This window comes from Rhamphochromis sp. 'chilingali', assembly GCF_963969265.1.
Source record: "Rhamphochromis sp. 'chilingali' genome assembly, chromosome: 3".
NCBI lineage: Eukaryota > Metazoa > Chordata > Actinopteri > Cichliformes > Cichlidae > Rhamphochromis > Rhamphochromis sp. 'chilingali'.
Window position 1 is genome coordinate 31,473,518 of NC_137931.1, and position 20,968 is coordinate 31,494,485.

At 41.4% G+C, this 20,968-nt stretch overlaps 1 protein-coding gene across 1 annotated transcript; it reads right to left on the reverse strand.

The window, feature by feature from the left end:
* Positions 1-3,285: 3,285 nt before the first annotated feature.
* On the reverse strand, positions 3,286-19,942 carry LOC308394088 (protein shisa-like-2A). The gene is made up of 3 exons (XM_080878260.1): positions 19,456-19,942; positions 10,362-10,498; positions 3,286-6,159 (listed from the first exon to the last, which is right to left on the reverse strand). Exons 1-3 carry the CDS (start codon positions 19,635-19,637, stop codon positions 5,972-5,974), a joined length of 507 nt encoding a protein of 168 aa, XP_080734386.1. The 5' UTR covers positions 19,638-19,942; the 3' UTR covers positions 3,286-5,971.
* Positions 19,943-20,968: the final 1,026 nt, after the last annotated feature.

The following is a 20,968-nucleotide window of genomic DNA, read 5'->3' on the forward strand; positions in this document are numbered from 1 at the left end:
GGTCAACACCTCTTGTTCTTCGGTCCTTAAACTATTTCTAACCAGTTTTTGCAAGTGTGGCTTAGACAGGCCAACGTTTGCGGAGTGCTGGTGTCTTGAAGGTGGAGGTTGTCCCTAGGTCTGTAACAATGCTTGACTCAGCTGTGAAATCTTCCAGTTTATTTCAGCAGTGTCTTTCTTATTAATGTGGCTCTATCTGCCTCTATGATTATGATAACTTTTCCCTCACTTTTTACTTAATGTAAGACCAACGTAGTTCATGTGTGGCGTGTAAAGAGGTGAGTACTCAGCATAGGTAATTCTTGAGAGATCAAACACCAGTTTCGGGATGCCAGTGTTCAAGGCGCAAAGTCAGTAGCTGGACTTCTACGGCTTGAGTTTCTCTCTTATCACAATGTAGAGATTTTTCTAAATCTTGTTCCCACTCAGCAGTTCATTGAGCTGAGCTGAGTTTCAGGCTGACAGAACCACAGTAATTAAAAGCAAGTAATGCTACTGATAAACTCACATCAGTCCCTGTGATTGATATTACCCCTGCTCTACAGTTGAGCTGTTCTCAGTACTTAGATTAGTTGAATCCCGTTGCATAAGCAGACTGAGAACACACAAAACTGATGCAGCACACAGGTGGAATACTTTTTCCATCCTGTAATTCTGCCTACACATGTCCTTCTATGTGTTAAATCAGTTAGCAAAGTCACTACTTACGTCTAAAAGGCCACACATTTTATAACCTCAATCAAAGAATGGCCGTCAGGACAAAACAGAACTTGCTGTTGCAAAGTCTTTGTAATGATGGGATACCTATAGCACTGGAAAGGACTGACTGTACTGACTGTCTGGTCAGAACACAAAAATAGTCTCCCCATCTCTTCCTTTGTTTGTTTCATTGTGGTGTTACTAGGAGAACATTTATTGAAATGACTCACGCCTCTCCTTAAATTCATTAGATCCACTTATTGGATAAGTGCTATGCCAGAGAGAGCAGTGCCATCCCACACATCCATCCATCCAGTGTGCTGACCTGCCACAAGTCATTTACAAATTACACCATGGCACTATAAGTTCATTCAGTCCTACACACACCATACTGTCTTTATGAATCAGTGTTCTATATCTGATACAGCAGCTCCTCAGTCCTGCGTTATTGCTTCCTTTCCAACTTTCTTTTTGCTTAAGCAGAATTTCACATTTCATTGTTTATTTTCATCATCATTGTATTACTTAACCATCTGCGTGTGGCTGGAAATTTAAAGTGCTGTGAGTTCAAATCGTGTCTCTGTACACTGCCAATACCGATATAATTTCATGGAGAGGCCTCTTTCAACTTCTTGAGATTTTGTTGTCATCATTCGCTACGATTGGCTCATCTGTTTCGAAACAATGAAACCAGTGATGGATTGAATTTGAATTCCCCGTCAGACTGAAATTTTACACTGTTCGAGAAATAAGCAGAAAGATCATTTTTATGGAACACTTCAGGTTAATGCTATTACTTAAATAAGATTGAAGATGAATTTGAATATGAAACCTTTTCCCTTGGTAGTTTTGCAGTCTGCGTAAATGATCAAACTAGCGCTTCCTGCAGGAGTAAACCTCAGGAACAAGAGTACACTATGACTCATTTCAGATCTGCCACCTACTTCCTCTCCCTACATTTGGTGCTAATTATGTATCCGAGTGAAGGATCTGACATACTAAGTGCTGTTCCTAACCAACTAGGCTTCAGACTGCTCTCAGTACGGTAGCTTCAAATTACAAGAGTACAAATGAGCACTACCTGTCAAGTGTACAGCAGCAGTACCTTAGAGGGTATTGCCTCAGTGGCAAGCTGTTGTACCCAAAATGAAATACTTCATTTTCTGAGTGTTTTTAAACAGCCTCAAAATGAAACATCTTTTAATTATTGTGATCTCAAAAGAAATTCACTGCAGTTCTTTGGCTGCATCACCTTCCACATGCAACACTTTTCATTCCACTAGTGAAACTACACTGCACACTTATGACAGTGTTGAACCTTCATCCCCACTAAACATCACATACTGTCTGGAAGCCTCCAAAAGATCAAAGCACAAGCATGAAACCGAGCTGCTGTGCCTTATATTAAAACATATAAACTAAAAATTACCATTAAGTGAGGCACCACTCAAAAGATTTGTAACACCTGCTCACTCAGTTTTTGCTTTCACTACTTTGAGCTGCTGCTCTTTACTATCGTCCCGGTCTCTCAGATTAGCTCACCACCTGTTCAATTTCACTTATTTAACTAACCCGCAAGAATGGATTTCAACTATAAGATGTTTATATATTGATGTTGTGGGTCGTGAAAAAGTGCCTCATTTAGCCTAAATGATAGCCCGTCTTGTAAGACCACCAAACTCATGGCACCATGATTACTATCAGACGGTAAGTAAGCAAAAGGTAAATAAGTCTGAACCATTTCAAGAACGTTTCTTTAAAAGTAGTTCCAAAAATCATCAAACAGTGTGATAAAACTGGCTCTCACATCACTACAGGAAAGAAAGATCTGAATGTTCCCCTTTTTCCGTTTTTGCTGTAGATAAGAGGATAAATTCATTTCAGTTACCAGCCTCAGAAATCACCAATTAAATTTACTCCAGGTAAGAGTCGATAAGCAGATAAGCAGCAGACACATCAACATTAATTGTCTGGAATAGACTGTGGCAATCAGGCAAAAAAAAAAAAAAAAAAAAAAAAGGGACACCATGAGGTGAACACTACACCAGTGAAAATGGTCTAATGAGCCGAAATTGTTGTATTTGTAAGACACAGAGAGGATGAAGATGGTAGTGTGGCTTTTGCATTGAAGCCTGGATGAAGAGGCTCAAGTTTGACTGCTTTAAAAATAAAAACATTTGTGGCTACATTTGAACTGTTTTGCACAAATTTCATATTCATACACATACATTTAGGTATAACTTGAAACCATGAACTACTACTAAACTATGCGCTTGGATTGCAGAGGACCAAGAGTTTGCTGGAAAGACATTTGGAGTCTTGATGGTGCTGTTGCAAATGTAAAGAGCGGGGCTGTCTTCTGACATGTGGTTTGATATGAATGACTCATAAAAACATCCTATAATAGGGAGTAAATTACCAGTGAAACTCCAACAGCAGCTCCGGTGCGTCAAACTATAAAATATTCACGATGAACATTGAAAAAAAGTATGTTGAAAAAAAAGTGTACCGTAGTAAGTTCAAAGCTATGTAATAAAGGCAACAAACAGTATGCACACACACACAAACACACACATATAGCTTCATAATCTTTAATAACTTATTTATCAGTAATAGGCACTTGAGCTGCCAAACATTTTTCTGTAAGTACATTTCAACAATAAGAACGATTTATTGTAATTCATGTAGGTCATTAATAAGCCTGACACCTATCATTTAAATAAACTGAGCAGTTGCATTAACATGAAAACCCACAACTACAACATAAAGCTGATTTATTTTTCTTTCTTTCTTTCTTTCTTTCTTTCTTTCTTTCTTTCTTTCTTTGCAAAGTAAACACAAACTGTTCCATAATGTGAACGGGAGATATACAAGTGGGTTTGAAATTCCTCCAGATTCTTTTCACACTCAGCAAAGCACAACAACACTGATGGATTAAAGTGTGGCCAGACCTAGTTTTCATTCCTACAGCTGACTCAAAAACACTGAAATTACAAAGTCAAATCACATAATTCAAATGTTTTGGATTGAAAACAAATAAAAACAGCAAACCAAAAAGGCACATAAAAACAAAGCAAAATCTGTAGCTTTCTTTTCATTTGGTGGTTGCTGAGCAAAGCACAATGTACAGTTGGACTGCTTTAAATGCAGTTTTAACACACCCTTGCTCTGCTCTGCTCTGCAGTGGCAGTTTCCAGAGACAAACTGCTGCCATTCGAGCTGGAGTGCCAGTATCAACCACATGCATGGTGCCTACTTTATACTCCAGTACTTCAGGTCTGCATGGATGGCTATAGTTTCTCGTACAACACAAAGTAAGAGACTGCAGCCATGCTAACAGCTCTGTGAGCCCGAATTTAAGGCACAGCATTGTTGTGAGACAGGTGCTAATACTACTGTAACATGCTCACAATGACAACGCTAAGGTGTAGTTGCTAAGAAAGAATAATGATCACCAACTGTTTTAGTTTGGCTTGTTAAACAGCGCTAAATATATGCATACAAAACAAACCAATGTAGCCCCCAGAGTGAACATTTGACCTGATACTGGTGATCGATCTTGGAGTTTTGTAGACATTTCCTTTAAAATCACAAATGTTAATCTGTCATGGTTGTTGGTTTTTGTTACAACATCTTATTTTTTCCTCGCTTTGCTGTCCTGCAGTTCTCTTTTTCTGTTCTTTGTTTCTTTGTGCAAATTATTTGCGTCTCTTTCAGCTGTCTTGATTCACTTCACCTGTGTCTTATTGTCACTTTCCTTTTTGTGCATTTAGTCTGTGTGTTTCCTTCAGTCATTGTCATCTCACTTTGGTTCTTTCTCTTGTCGCCATTATTTTATCATTTATTTAGGACTTCCTATCACTTAGATTTGTCCTATTTTTAAATAAACTTGGTCCACTATCATTGAACAAAAAAGGAGAAAAAGGCCAAACAAAAAACGGAATTTCTCATTTGCAATAAAAATTATATTTTTTTTCTTTGAAAGAGCTCTGTCTTTATGAAGGCCTGATTGGGAGTGGCAGGAGCAGCTAGCCATTGCTGCTGCACTGCACAAACATATACGCACCCAGCCATTCTTTAGTGACAATGCTGGGTGACAAGTGTGGTGGTTGTAATGGTTACGCTTCACTACAGTAAACAAACAATGCTGACTGGCAAAAGTGCAACAGTTTTTTTGAACGTACTGTTTGGCAAGAATTGCACATGTACTTTAGCTCTCATAGCCGGGGTCGTGAGTGTTATGTGTCAATGTTCCATGAGAGAAATTGGCATAAAAGTAACCCATGTGTGAAAGACAAAAACCATTTTAAGAGATTGACAAAGCCAGTAATGTTACCTGTCACATGCTTAAAAGGACTTACAAATAAAAAATGTCTAAAATGTGTAAAAAAAAAGAAGGCCGACAGGATTCGGTAGCAGTGAGATGCTTCGGGTTCATTTTAACTCAGAGTTCAACCCTCTCTTTATTGAATGTCTCTTCACCTGTGCTCACTGTGTTTAGAGCCACCGTGTTAAATGAGAAGAAATGGCTCAAATAAATCAAACACACAGCATGTGGGCAAACTCAGTGCGCCCCTCGCCCCCACCCCAAACCCCCCGTTATTTGAATGAGTCAATGAGTTTGTTTTTTCTCCCCTCAAGGTCCATGTTGGGGTTACTTATCATTTAAAGAAATTTTTTAGAAGTAAGCTCATCCATCTAAAGCCATTTCAAACTGTGGATTTTAAATAATGTGCAATCAACATTTTTCAGTAAATATATTCTTTTGAATACTCACTGCTGGTGATTTTCCAGCATACAAATATTCAACTATCCATAAAGTAGCAGCCTGTAATTGTACTGTTTAGTTGTATTCCTCCAAGCAGCCTTTTGGGACAGGCAGCAAAATAATGATTTCCAATCAGAGGTTTTGCTGTCTCTGTTGATTAAGTGGAACAATAACTTCTGGGTTTCAGTGCAACAAATAATAGTTGTGACTCTTCAAACTAAAAGTAATACATGCAAAAGGTTGCGCCATCAAAATCACATTTGCATCTTTGGCTACATTTTTAATCAGCTGAAACCTTTTCAGTTTGTTCTTTTTCTAAAGCAGGAAAAATTTGTCTCAGGGCTCAAACAGAAATGTTTGCATTTGTGTTCTGTTGAATCAAACATGACAAAATGTAACTATGTGGAGATCAAACTTCAGCTCAGCCTGGATTGTTATAATGCAGAAAACTATAGTGGAGTGATGACAGGTAGGCGGCCAAGAAACACCAAGAAATAACTCTGGCTAAGCAGGACCCTCCACTTTGACAGACGTAACCGTAGCCAAGAAACAACGTTGGAAAAGGCGGTCAGGGTCCGGGGGTTGGTTGTCACAGTCCAGCCTGCCTCTCAGGAAATGTTTCCTGAGGCCTTGGGGACCAGGTGGGACACTGCTGTTACTAGGCCCTGGTGCTTGTGGGCTAGATGTAGAACCTGGAAGAAGAAGTTGAAGAAGAAATGATAAGGCTTGTGGTTCCACTTAGTACCATTTACTATGATAACGCTGATGATATCTGTAAAGTGAAATCAGAGACTACCTGTTCACCAGGGAAACAAGATCACACTTTCAGCATGATGAGGTAACTGTCCATAATATTGCATGGCTACTGGCTGTCAACAAGAATGACCAAAATGCATGATCATTTAGACAATCTTTATTTAAGCATCAGTTTTCTAAGTGATCCAATTTAGGGTCATGAGGGTGCTGGAGCCTACAAAGAGCAAGATGCCCAGGACAGATCACCAGTCTTTAGAATCACCCATTAACCCAGCATTCATGCCAGATTACCCGACATGGGAGGGAGAACATTCAAACTTTACACAGAAGTGGAGTTTTTTTGTTGGATATTGCAAATTCATGTGTTTTCTTTGCTATTTATGTGACACAGCATGTGAAAAGCCAACCAAACCAAAACCAATGTTTGTTATCCTAACTTCAAATTTTATTTGTTACATACACAATTCGCAGTACAACATGCAGTGAAATGCTTGTCCAAGCAGACAGGCTGCAGGCGAGGCCACGCCATCTCAGGTCTACCCAGTTGCTGTAGAGATCGTTGTGTGTTAACGCAGTGTGCCAAACTGGCAACAACTTCACTGTCCACAATCACTCTCACAGCTATGTCAGAAAAATATGGCTAACTGAACACTTGATGACGCATAAACTGCAAATAAACAGCACATTATTTTGTCTCAGATATTCCCCTGCTCAGCACAGGCACAGGAGTAACCTGTTGAGTCAGCCAGACAACTTTAACACTATGTGAGTTGTGATCAGTGGACTGTTTCTTGATAACCCAGTGGCATTTGTAATTAGAAGTTTGATCATTTACAAATGTGTTACAAGTTACTATTTATCTCTTTGCACTGTTACTAAACCACAGTAATTCAAAGAGTTTACATAGTGTGACATCTTCAAGTTACAAATTTACAGAAAATAAAGAAAGAAATCTGTTTTCACATGACTTAAAAAAATTAATACATTGTGGACTTCAACCTTGGCTAATGATAAATTACCAGAGAGTATTGGGAACATCTTAATCCCCCATCTCACCCCTTAATGTTAATCTTGTTTGAAACGTTAAGCCTTAAATTGAGCTTTCCGACTGAGTTAGGTTATACGGCCTCTACAGATATCACTATAAAATGCAAATATTTCTTTTTCTGACTGCAATGCCACCTGTGTAAAGTGAGCGGACGGACAGAGTTTCTGATATACGTTTTGAATGCCCTGCACACCCACACCAGTGCTGTCAATTACTCTGGCAGACTGGACCTCCATTCAAGTGGAAGATTGGAATTACACGATGTCCCCAAACTTCATCGACCAATTATAATGACAGCAGTGTCTAACAGGTACAACAAACCCCACAGCGGGGTGAATGAAAGAGCAGGTTGTAGATGTGTGTGAAGACCTGTGCAGAAATCTAATGAGGCAACTCGAGTGAAAACAACATTAAAGATATTTAATAATTTATATGCATGAGCAAAGCCGAACGGCACAGGAGACAGGGGTTACACACTTTGTGCACTTCGCGTCTGCTTGTGGAATTAAAGCTTTGTTTGGAGCAAATTATTAGAATGACAACATGTCTCTTTCTTAAATTCAGAACTCCATCCCCATTGTTCTTTGTTCAGATTCAGTTTCTGACCTGAGACAGGTAGCTTTAATATCTGAACACGCACACATCTAAATCTTCAAAGGGACTGCTATAATGCACACAAAAAGTTCAAACTAAGAATCTTAGACCTGCCAAATCAACAACAGGGTTGAAACAACGATGAACATATCAACTCATTTTGAGTAGAACAAAACAAAAGACATTAAAAACTATGAAATAACACATAGGAAACAAAGTTTTTAAGAAAAAGTGTGACATATTTTAAACAAAAACAGTCCATAAGTGCATGCACATTAGTTAATCTGGAAAATTTCAGGAAACTAAAAGTGTCACGGTCCTGAGTCTGTGGACTCAGTGTTTTTCTGTTTGTATTAGTTATCTTTGTTTTCATGATGTGTTTTGATTCTCTTGGGTTTGATTTCTGTCACTGTATCCCCTAGTTTAGTCCACGTCTGTTCAGTTTCCTGTTTTACTTTGAAAGTCTGTGTACTATGTCAATGTGTTGAGTTTTGCCTCCCCTTGTCTTGTCATGTCTGATGAGTCCCAGCTGTGCTCTCCTCCTGTTTCACATTCCCTAATCACCTCAGTATGTATTTAAGCCCTGTGTTTTTCCCTGCCAGTTGTTGCGTCCTCCATGTTTGTTGTGTGTGTGTATCCATGGTCGTCTTCCTTCAGCATCTCCTGTCTAGTTAGTTTAAGTTGTTGTTTATGTATCGTCCAAAGGTGACTCTCCAGCAAATAAAACCGTCGTTTAAGTTAATGTTTTGTCTCCGAGTCCTGCACGTGGGTCCAGCCACTGACAGTCACACAACTCATCGTGACAAAAAGCACAGATGCAAAACTATCAAGAAGTAGAAAAGAAGTGCTAAGACCAAGGAAGACAGGAAAGAGATATTAGATTAGTGAAAACCTGATACCTGCATGTGTATTTTCCACCCTGAAGCATGGAGGAGTGTGATTCGTGTGATTATGGATATCTGGTTTAAGCAGCATATTTTAATTCACAGCAGACACTGATTAACATCTCTCCAAACTTGGAAGCAGAATGATGCCAATTTTTTTCAATATATTGTTTGGTCAGAAGATTTTTTGCATATTTCCTGAATATGAAGGGAAGGCTTGAAGCTGAACAAATACATTTATAATAACAACACCAGCTACATGAGCTGGAGTCATCACAAAAACATGCAAGTCTAATAAAGCATGTGAACAGAAGAAAAAACTAACTTGACTTAACTTAACTTCTGTCTTGGCGATAAAGTCTGTTATTCACTCTATTTTCAGTTTGTTTTTATGTCTAATAAATAGTGGGATGAACATGTAGGTCATAAGATAAGATAAGATAAGATAACCTTTATTAGTCCCACACGTGGGAAATTTGTTTTGTCACAGCAGGTCATATTATTATTGTCATTATTAATTAACTGTCTGTTTTCTGGTCCTGCATGCATAACAAAAATGGATTTACCAGAACCTCTCTTAAGGACAGCACAAGCTCTCCAAAAACAATTGCTGAAGACAGGAGTGAGAGTGACCGTGGTAAAGCTGTGAGTCATAAAATCAAAACAATGTGCACAGTGAGACTTAAAAGACTTAAAAATTATACTGTGGCCATTTCTCAAACAGCCCACATGAATGAAAAAAAATAAGCTCTAACTTATCTTTCAAAATATCCACCCAAACCCTCCCAGAGTCGTCCAGTCACAGCTCCACAATTGTGAGGCACAACATGGAAACCATTTTACTGACACTTAAAATCATTTGGAAAGAAATCCAGACAGAAAACTTCTAATTGCCCAAACACAAACTTGAGCCAAATCAAAACTGAATTGGAGATAGCGGTTACAAAACACCTGCTCTAAAACGTTTCAAACACAGCTCCACCAAATGTAATTTTCTGCAAACATTTTTTATCTAGTACAAGGCTGCCTCCTCACTCAGCAACAAAGTTCGGCTGTCTTGTCAAAGAAGGTTTTCCAGTTTTTTTTGAAAGGAAATCATATCAGGTTCTTTTAGCATTCCTAAATGCCGTGTTCTTGGTTTTTCATTCAAAATACTTCTTTGGAGTAGCACACTGTAAAGGTCACAAATTTGAGATAAAACTTTTGAAAATTCAACTGTAACATCCACCCACACTCTGTGGCTGATGCATTCTACAGTTTAATGCTTCAGTAATTAAGAAAAAAAGCAAAATGTTTTGTTTCCAGATCAAGAAACGATCCAAAGCAAAGCATCTCTCATTGGTTGTGTAGTAATAACTTTTGTGCTTATGAATATATTCATCAGAAGTCTTTTGGGATTTTTTCTTGCTCATCAAGTACATTAATAATGTCTATAATAAAACAAAAAGACTGGCCATAAACCAAGGCAAGAAATTAGCATTATTTTAATAATAAATAGAGAAGATACCAATTGACGTATTTCAGAACCTTTGGCTCTGACTTTGTCAGAGGCCCAGTTCTACTTAACTCTGTGTATTTTATTGATATGTTAGCAGAAAGTTTAACTCTGTACCTGGTGCTCGCAGCGGCAGTCCATTGTCCAGACCTCTGGGTTTGGTGGTGATGAACAGATAGCAGAGGACACACAGAGTGATGATGAAGGCGAGAAGAACCACAGCTGCTATTGAGAGACCCATGAGGGCTCCGAGACTAGAAGACACAGAACAAAGACACACCAGAAAAACACTTCCTGGTTACTGTAGCTCAGAGAGGTAACAATATTGCTGATGGCTAGAAATGTACAGGATGAACAACATCAGGCTGTCAATTTTGGCTCATCCATGGTTACCCAGTTCACACAAACTACCAGACTACTTATTTTGTTGGCCAGTCCTGGTTACAAATTTTGCCATTGTGCTCATATGAGAGGAAAGTTAAACAAAATGCAAACTCTTAAACTAATGTCGCTTGGCACACTGAGTAAGCTGAGATGTAGAGGAGGACAAGGATCATTTACTAGGAGCTCCCCTACAACAAAGTACAAATCATTTATTTCTTTAAGAGATCAATATGGAGGCTAATGTGATGGGGAAATGTCTGCTTGTCTGGTATGTGTACACCTTATCAAGAGTCACTGCTTGAAATTTAGCACTGTCTGTTCTTTTTTATATTTTCTTCTTTGTTCCAATTGTGCATTATTGATAGAGAGTTAAGAAAAATAAGTAATCATTTTGGGTACACCTTCACAATCATCCCTGCTTCTTTTCATCGCATTTTGAACACCTGCTATTTTACTTTCGCACAAATATGGATACAGGCGTTTTGCTTTAAGCACCTGGATGGAGTCTCATGTAGGTCAGAAATTTGAGTTTGGACCACTGCAGACTCCTCAGCCTCATTTTCAGCTCATTCAGTTCTCATACCAACCTGGCAGCAGATCATTATTAGGCACTGATGCTACGTATGCTACGGTTTTGTTAAGTGTCAAACTGTGGGTTCAGAATTTGGCAGTTTTGAATATTTGCAAATTGTTTTAAAAATGTATGTAATTATGAATGCAGAAAAGAATTGTTAGATTTAAATCCACAATACAAAACTATCTGGAAAGCATATGGTTGATTCTGTTCATCTGAATGTAATGTTTTCAACAGTACAGTTTGGACTGTTTATAAGATTGGGGAAACCTGCAGTCAGCTGAGACTGAAGAAGTCACTTGGATGTTTCTCCCATTGAAAACGTTACATTACTACCTGGATGATTGAGCATGCATCAAAATATCTGGAGAGCATCTAACTGCTAATGGTTTGTTTTTCAGTGTGACAATGGTCCCAAACAACTGCCAAAGCCATAGAAACATACCTGAATAGAATAGTGTTTGTTGGGCAGCTTAGATAATGTCACTTCAGAAAAGAATATAGCCCATATGGTTTTCACTGCCCTATGCACAGCCAAGAAAACTGTCCTCATGAACTGGAAAAATAAAAATAATCTTAATTCTAACCAATATAGAAATTATCTATTAGATTACATTAGTCTTGATACAGCCTCTGCCACCACATCAGATCAATTGCTCTGGGCTCCTTTGATCAGCTCCATCACCTAGTGGGGGTGGGGGGTCATAGTTTGGTCCTGCCTTCACTGTTGTGATTGGTGTGGGGGTAGGGACAGGCTTAGGGTGTCGGGGGGTTCCCCGGAGGCATCTTTCTTGGGGGGCTCAACCCGGGGTAGCGGTCATGTCCAATTAGGGGCTCTGTTGGCTCTCAGGTGACGGTTTCCTCGTGGCTGCGTGCAGCGGGGCTAGGGGAGGGTCTGTGCTGACGGATGTGGGTTACTGACCTGGTAGCCTGGCTGCCCCTGGGTGGGTCCGGGATGGGCGTGAGGTTCTGGGGGCGCTCCGTCTCTGGGCTGGGGCCCTGGCCGGGCCTCGGGGGCTTGGGTCCTGGTTGGTGTGTTGCCGGGGTTGTGGGCAGGTGGGTGCATGGGGGCCCAGCCCTGGCGCAGGGTGCCGCCGGTGTGTCGAGCCACCTGAGGGGCTCTTCAACTGGTGAGGGAGGTTGTCACATCTTGCAGGAGCTTTCCTCTCTTCAGGAGCTCTCTCTGCAGGAGGGGGAGATACAGGAGAGGTGGAGGAAGATCTCAGCCTGGGTGTTTATTGTCTTATGTAGTCTGGAAGATGAGTGGATGGTGGGGTGGGTGCAGTTTTCTCTGTGGTGGGATTGGGTGGACTGTCCCGGGCTCTGTGGGGCCGGGAGGCGCTGCTGCACTGGGCCCCGGTCTGGATGGGCCTGGGCCCCCTTTCCCTGGCGGGTCGCGGAGTATGGGAGTGCCTACTGGGGTCAGCGGGGGAGCTGGCCCCAGGGAGGGGTCACTTGCCCCTCCCTTCCTTCCCTCCCCATCTCCATCTGCCTCCCTCTTCCCGCTCCACCAAAACCACCCACACATGCAGGACCTTGGAGTAGGGGTATGTCACCAGGGTGCAGAGGAGGCTACACCCCCCCTCTGTCCCCTTCTGGCTGCCTCTGCCTCAATTTTATCCCACAACTTAGACATTCACATTATTCACACTCTCATTACACATACATATAGGATCTTGGGGGTGGGCACGATACACGGATTCCAAAAGACCATCAGGGTGTACACCCCACCCCTGGCGTCGTTGCCCACCTCTCAATGTTAAATACACGTAGACATTGAGGGCTATCAGGAGGGACTATGCGCTTACCTGCTGCTCTCTGGCAGGTAGCTCCATGCCCTCCTGGGTTTTAAATGCACCTTAGAACACACATGCATCAACACTACAATGAGCGGGTGGAGGGAGGTTTGGAGTCTTCTCTCACCCCCGTTCTCTGCGGCCTGCTGGAGCGGGGGGGCTAGAAGGAGGAGTTGGCCGTCCAACTGCGGTCTGGAGTGTGGGGCCTCCCTGCTGCTGCGGAGTCAGGGCGGTCTGCCTCCCCCCACCGCAGGGAAAAGGGTAACACCACCTGGGTCTGGGTGCAGTTCCCCCCTCCAGGGGCAAGGGTACCTAGACCCGGTTCGTAGAGTAAGCTTGGGGAGTGTGATCGTGTGTACAGCGTCTCTTTATGTCTGTCTCCACGTTGGTTGAGTGTGGAGTAAGTGCATATGAGAGCATGAGGGTGGGAATGGATGTTTGTATCTGTGTGTGCCTGTATGTCTGTGTCTATATGTCAGGTTGGGTGTCAGGCGCCACCTCTCTGGGGACATCTCAGGCCCTCCAAGGTTTGGAGGTCTATCTCCCCCCACCACCACTTCCCCTGCCAGTGGCGGACTCCCTCAGACATCGGTGCGTTGGTGGTTCTTTGTGTCCGGGGATGGGCGTCCAGGTACACACCGGCTCACTCCTTGGCGGCCGCTTATCGGGGCCTGGAGCCTGGGGCTCACTCGGGCCACTTCGGAGGTGGGGTGCCCCCGGCCACTCGGCTTGGGGCTCGGTCACTCAGGCGCAGCTGGCTGCCGGCGGAGCTCACGGGCGCGTAACTGCAACTCCCCCTGGCTTCTGCTCCGCGGCTGCTGAGTGAGCCCTCATCTGGGACTCTCCTCAGATCTTTCTGGGACAGTGGCGCGGCTGCCCCTCTGTTGGTCTTCCTTGGTCTCTTGTGTTCTGGGGGCCTCTGGATGTCTGGAGTTTTGATCTCCTCCATACCTGCTTCATGCCCTGGAGGACGGGGCTGTGGCCCCCCCACACCCTCTAGCAGATCATTACATGAAGGAACCTTTTAAAAAAAAAAAAACAAGCACGTCCATGCTCACAGGTGTACACACGGGTGATCACACCCACAAACTACACCCTTTTTGGCTCCTACCTCAAAGCACACTGTGTTCTGTTGATCTTATGTGCTGCACAATAATGTTTAATATTTAGTATTTACTGTCATATTCCCATATATCATTGTGATGATGTTTATTCTATTACTCTTGTTCTCTTCTGCTTATTTTCTTTTTTCTTTCTCAACAGGTGATCCAGGTGATTGATATATGCATTTTTTATTTCTTTTTTTTTTCCTGCTCATTCTGTTGGTTTTTGTCTTTTGCCCTTCTCCCCCGTCCCTCTTCTCAGCTGTTTCTCTTTCCCTCTTTCTTTCTCCCCTTCTTTCCCCCAGTCAAGTCTGTCCCGTATTCAGCAAGTGAAAATAAAATAAACAATAAAAGGTGAATCAAATGGACCATTACGGCAAGGCTGGGATGGTCAATTTGGTAAAGTAAATCTGTTGGGCATCTTTCTTTGCCTTTAGACAACAATTCTGATGGCAAAAGAGCCAAACGGGACAGGCAAAAAAAAAGAAAAAAAAGAAAAGAAAAACCAATAATAGCCTCCCCATGTGATTTTCCTTTATTTTTTTGGCCTTCTTCTTAATGCATTCTGTTAAGGACTTATTGAACCTATTATTAAACCTATTGCATTAAACCTATGAGACACAAGCAGAGTGAAAAAAGGACTAATTCTGAGAAACAGCAAATGCAATAAAATTCACTAATTCAGAATACATGTAGCCTCTGCTTATGCACGCTATAAAGCAGTGACTCTGAATCTCAAACTTAACCTCACAGCACTGTTAATATCAGTACCATGGTTAATAATAATGGATTGGATTTCTATAGCAGTTTTTAAGGCACCCAAAGCGCTTTACAATGCCACTATTCATTCACTCTCACACACTGGTGGAGGCGAGCTACAGTTGTAGCCACAGCTGCCCTGGGGCAGACTGACAGAAGTGAGGCTGCCATATTGCGCCTCACACCAGTAGGCGGTAGGGTAAAGTGTCTTGCCCAAGAACACAACGACCAGGACACAGAGCCCAGGGATCCAACCGGCGACCTTCCGGTTAAGGATGCGCGTCCCAACCCCCTGAGCCACGGTCGCCCCTGGTTAAAACCAGTTATGAGGTTACTGAGGTCTGGACCTCACAATTAAAGTTTCTGCAGTAAAAACTGCCGTGAGGCGTTGACTTTGATGGAAAATATGACCTTATAGCTCATGAAAATCAGAAATACAATGTCTTAAATTATGAGAATAATTCCTTAAGATCATAAGACCAAAATGTCCAACATCAGAAATGTATATGCATTTATACAGGCAATACTTCGCTTGGGCTTCTTTTTCACAAATTATTTGTGGCAGTTCTGAGGTGTTACTGAACCTCAGGTTAAATTGATAAGGTACCAGCCTTCAGCTCGTCTACATTTATGAGTCAGGTGTTTTTCATCTTCCTTTTAACAATACCCCACAGAGAATCTGTCACGGCTGCACAGCAGTCGTGTGGTGAATTGAGAAAAGGATCCAAGATGCAGGTACCGGCTGGGGTGCGAGTGAAAATTTATTTGCAGAGGTGATAAAGTGACAAAACAGGAAGAGCAGAGCGGGGAGTAAACAAACCTAAACTGGGAAAACTAAAGAACAAAACTTAAACCAGACACTCACGGGAGGAGGAGCGAAATGCACAAAGAGAGATGGCAGAGAGACGCAGAATGAATACCAGGTAACAGAATAATGCAGACTGACATGGAGTTAAACAGACGACGCAACAGAGAGCACAGGAAAACACAGGGCTTAAATACACGGGGAGTAATCAGGGAATGGGCCACAGGAGGGAGACACAGCTGGGAGCAATAAGGCTAACGAGACAGGGGAGAGGTAAAACTGAACACACTGACATGAGACATGAACTTTCAGAATAAAACAGGAAACTAACAGACACAGAGAACCAGACCGGACACTGAACTTGACAGGCAGACTCATGAGCAGACACAATAACACCATGGACAGACAGAGGGAACACAGAGAAGTGGAAGCAGGCAGGCAAAGAACAGAAACCTAACAAATGGCAAAATCACAACAGAATACACACTCTGAATGAACAAAAGCATAAGGAACACAAAACACTGAGTCCTCAGACTCAGGACCATGACAGAATCGAAAGGGTTCAGGTCCTGCTACTTGGCTGGCCATGCACAAGCACAGTAATAACATGGTCAGCAATGGCTGGAAATGTCACACTGGACTTCAAACAGCTTAGATTCAGTGCCTTTTCCTCCAGACTCTAGGATTTCCAAATTTAATCAGCCTGCCCAAATTCTTGAATAGATTTTTCTTGACAATTCTCAAGGCTGCGGTCTTTCCTGTAGCTTTTGTACATTTTCCTACCAACGTTCCATTAATGTGTTTCAATACAGCACTCCACAAACAGCTAGCCTTTTCAGCAATGACCTTCTGTGGCTTACCCCCCGCCCCCACCCCTGCAGAGCGTGTCAGTGAGCATTAAATAATTAACTGAAAGATTCTAATGTTTACCTCTGCCGATCCATAGAAGCCTCACCCACCTTTTGTCCAAACTGTCTGTTTATTAGTAGCAGCCAGTCAGAGTAAGGCCTTAAAGGGGGGAGGAGCTAAAATGGCTCATTGCAGACAAACGTTGAACGGAAAGGCAGCATCAAACCCAAGAGTGCAAGAAGGAAAATGTGGAGTTGAAAATTAGCATCATATGTCCCCTTTAAGTTTGTTTTTATTTATGTTAGTTAATGGCGTAGCAGGAACTCACAAAATGTGTGGGATTGCACGTGTTGCCCACCCACCAGGCTCTAGCAGCAAATCACCACTGGAAGGTGGCAGTGACATTTTATTTAATATTTGGGAGATGCATTTTCCATGTTAATGTAAAATGTATTAATGCAAAATCCACATGTTAAACCCGGTTTTGATGCAGAGTCAAATAGAAATAATAATTTTTTTTTAAAAAGAGCTGCCTCTAACGCAAGGATGTCAAACTCTTTTTGCACAGTGGCCCACATACAGCTCACTTTGATCTTAGGTGGGCTGGACTTAAGATCAAAGGGAAACTCCCCTTTCTCTCGGTGTACGGAGGTTTAACTGCACTTTAATCTCTGAGACATCGCAATATAAGAAAAAGAAGTCAACAGAAGTGCAGTGTCAACTGTATGATAAAGAAATGCTGTTTTAGTTGATAAAATTAATCTGTCTGTGCAACTCTTTGGGCTTCAACTGAAATCAATGTGTAGAGAAAAGGTTCTGGTAGTTCATTTATTGAAGCAAATGATTTATGTAAATATTTATATATTTTATTTATTTATTTGTTTCAATTTGAATACACTGTAAACAATGTCTATTGTTTTTTGTTAATTGTTAATCTATTACTTTATTACTGTTGGTGTGTATAAATGGAAAGTGTTTGTCAGCAGAACAAGCTGTAAAATTTATGAAAATATTGTTAAAAATGTATGCCCTCCTTCACGTTTTCCAAAGATGTCCAGCGGGCATCTTGCCCAGGCTTTTTCTGGCCCCCAGGCCTTTACGTTTGACACCTCTTCTCAAAACTTTTCTTTTTCAACTGAAACACGTCTTTAAAAAACACCTTTGGATGTGCCCCTCGAAACCTGAAAAGGTGCCTCTCAGTTGGAAACACTGTTTATGCAGAACATTTATAGTTAATTAACACATTACATAATTAATTGCAGCATCATGAAAATGCCAGTATATGTATATATGCAGTGTATGCAGGCAGAATGTGAGAACTGATGAAAACCACCATCTTTCCTAATTAACATTTTACTTTACTGTCTGAGAATCCAGAGTATAGAATGTACTTGAAGTAAAAAAAAAAAAAAAAAAAAAATCACAGAATAGAAGCCTGATTATTATTCTCTGTTCTCTCCCCCACACTAAAGACTACAAGAACATTTACTACATTCTCATATGAAGGAACAAGATGTCCTAAACATTCGATTTTTGCACCTGAGCAGCAGAGTATGCGAGTTATGCTCTCTGTTTCCTGCATGATGATATGAATGCATACTCTGTGGCTTAAAAGTGTTAAAGCACCAGTGTTTCACTGAAATTCTTATTACATATAATGACATATAATGATGCAGAGTAGCCATATGGTGTCCGCTGTTGGCCAGTTTCACTGACCTTAACTCCCACAGACATGAAAGCATGGATAGATTTTACACATACACAGCTACTGAGATTTTTGTGCGGAACAGGTGATGTTGCACTCTCTTTTGATGATGTTCTTTTCCAAGGTTTAGGTATGTGAATCTCCCCACTGTTGAACAATGGAGGATAATGTAATATTTTACTGTCAAATATTTTAAAAAAGGAAATAGAAAAATAATGGGCTATGAAATATGTTACATTAATTTTGAGAACAAAATAAGAACATAATCACAAATCTTAAATACCCAAAATAGGAAAACTGAAACATGACAATATGGCCCCTCTACATCCCTACTGGCATTGCAAGAGTGTCTAGGTGCTTGGGCTTAATTGACAATTGTCCACAACTTGAATTGCCTATGGCAACTTAATATGGCCACCATGCCATGCCAGTCATGCTCTCTTGGTTGCAGTTGACACAAAGCCCCTGTTTTCCTCCGGGGTCAGCATCCATTTTATGTTGTGGCTTATGAGTCATAACACAAATTGCAGAAATGATCCAATTATGTATAATAACCCTGGGGGCAAATTTTGGTTTAACCATATCTCTTGAACATCAAGCATAGAGGGGCCCCTGAGCACAAAAAACAAAACAAACAAACAAACAAACAAACAAACAAACTCAACAGTTCTAATTTACTGTTTTAGAAGTTACATCCGATTTGAACATTTACACTTTTTTTTCTTATATTTTTATTTCCGTGTTTCTGATTTCAGTTTCAATTTATTTACTTTAAATGATTAATTACAGTATGCGCGTGCATGCCTGAGAGCAGCGCATAAGTCATTAATTTATCTTCCATCATTTGCTTGCTTGTTTGTGGTACACCTTCATAATTTCCTCTGCACCGTATTGCAGTTAAAACTTCAGATTCATTGAAATTCGTCTCTGATTGGAGTTAAACAGACACGAGACGCAAAATGTCATCAGCAAGTTGGCTCTTAAATACAAAGCACTAATAGGAACACTAAATGATTCTGCGCTTTACAACCCATCCACGCGTTTACCTTATATTTCCCTCTGCGGTTCTGTTTAATCCAAGAGATGCCAGAAAACTGGCATCGCATGCTTCCTGCTCTCACTGCGCTCTGGAGATTGCCTGATACATGTTGATTTACATCAATGTCATGTACCATCTATAAATCGGAAAATTCTATGAAACACTCATCAGTGATTTAAGAGTTTACATGCTCTTACCTCAGCCACCACATGTATCCATATTCGTAAGGGAAAAAGCTGTTGGGGTCAGCGCAGCAGTACTTCAAGTCACTGAACCCGCAGCAGTAGAGTGCCGTGGTGTCACCGTCCGCTTTCGGACACGTGAAGTTCTCCACGAGCACGTTTTCTTCGGTGTAGTAACTCTCGCAGTCCGAACTCATGTCAGACGTAAACTGCGCGCACTCGGAGAGCCAGATGCGCGGTGATTAAAACCCGGTTTCATTCCGTCCATTTCCCACTGCCGCAACTTCTCATCACCGTCAAACAGTGTGATCCAGAAGCTGTACCGCACTCACACTCCCTCTCTATCTCCCCCACCCTGTCGTCATGGTACACAGTACATTCGTATAATCCGATCCCCGATATCTTTAACTAATCTATGTTAATGATCAACTACATTACCTAAATGATACATTTGGAAAGATTTACCTAATTAAGTTGCAGTATGCATTCAGGAAGCAGGCAGCTGTTGACCACATATAAAGACAATTCAAAGCTGAGGGCTCTGCCCTCATGGCACAGGTGACAATCAAGTGCGCCAAGCACGTGCCAGATGCATGTCTCTTGTCATCTTGCGACCATAAGCACAGTGGTGGGCTAGGTGAATTGGAAACAATGCATTAATGTGGCAATCATGACCAATCTCCTTCTTACGGCTTTCCTGGTCTGGAAATGCCGTGTGAAAGCGTTTTACATCAAATTAAATCTATCGTTTAATCATTTTAACATGAAAGTAAAGCACGATAGCGCTACGATACCAAAACTCTTCTGTAAAAGTGCTAAAGAGACCAAGGTCACAGGGGCGCCTCCAGAATTTTGTTTATAGGCGTGCAGATATGGGGGCCCCTACAAATATTATGGTGGTTTAATAAAAATGGAATTTCCAGTTTTATTATGCTGCTGTCAAATATAGGTTACTTGAAAAATGTGGAAAAAAAGAGAAAAATAAAATAATTATCCATCTAGTTTATTTCCTGCTATTAAAATTGATATCATTATAAAAGTCACCTTTAATAATGCAAAATTGTATCGAACATTTAATATTTTAAAACTGAAGTGCTGACTTGTGTGACATGGTGTGTTACCCAGCTGGAAGCAGCCATTATGAGCTGGTAAACTGTGGTCATAATAGGATGCACATGGTTACAACAACACTGAGACTGTGCCCTTCAAACCATGATTAATTGCAATTAAGGGACGTCAAAGTGTGCAGAAAAAAAAAATTCCCCACATCACAATCAGCGGCCTGGATTGTTGACCCCGGGCGGGTCCATGGATTGATGCTGTTGTCTGTGTTGTCAAGCCTACTATCTGCAGCAGTCTTTAAAAGTCCATTTTTATTTAGCCTCTGCCCACTGCAGACTCAGGCTTCTGTTTGTGGCTGACATAGTCTTTTGTTTTTTAAGCCCATGCTTCACAAGACTGGATGGATTTTGCATGTGGAGAACCTTTTCTGTTCAGCACTTATGTAAAGTGGACTTACCTTTCTGTC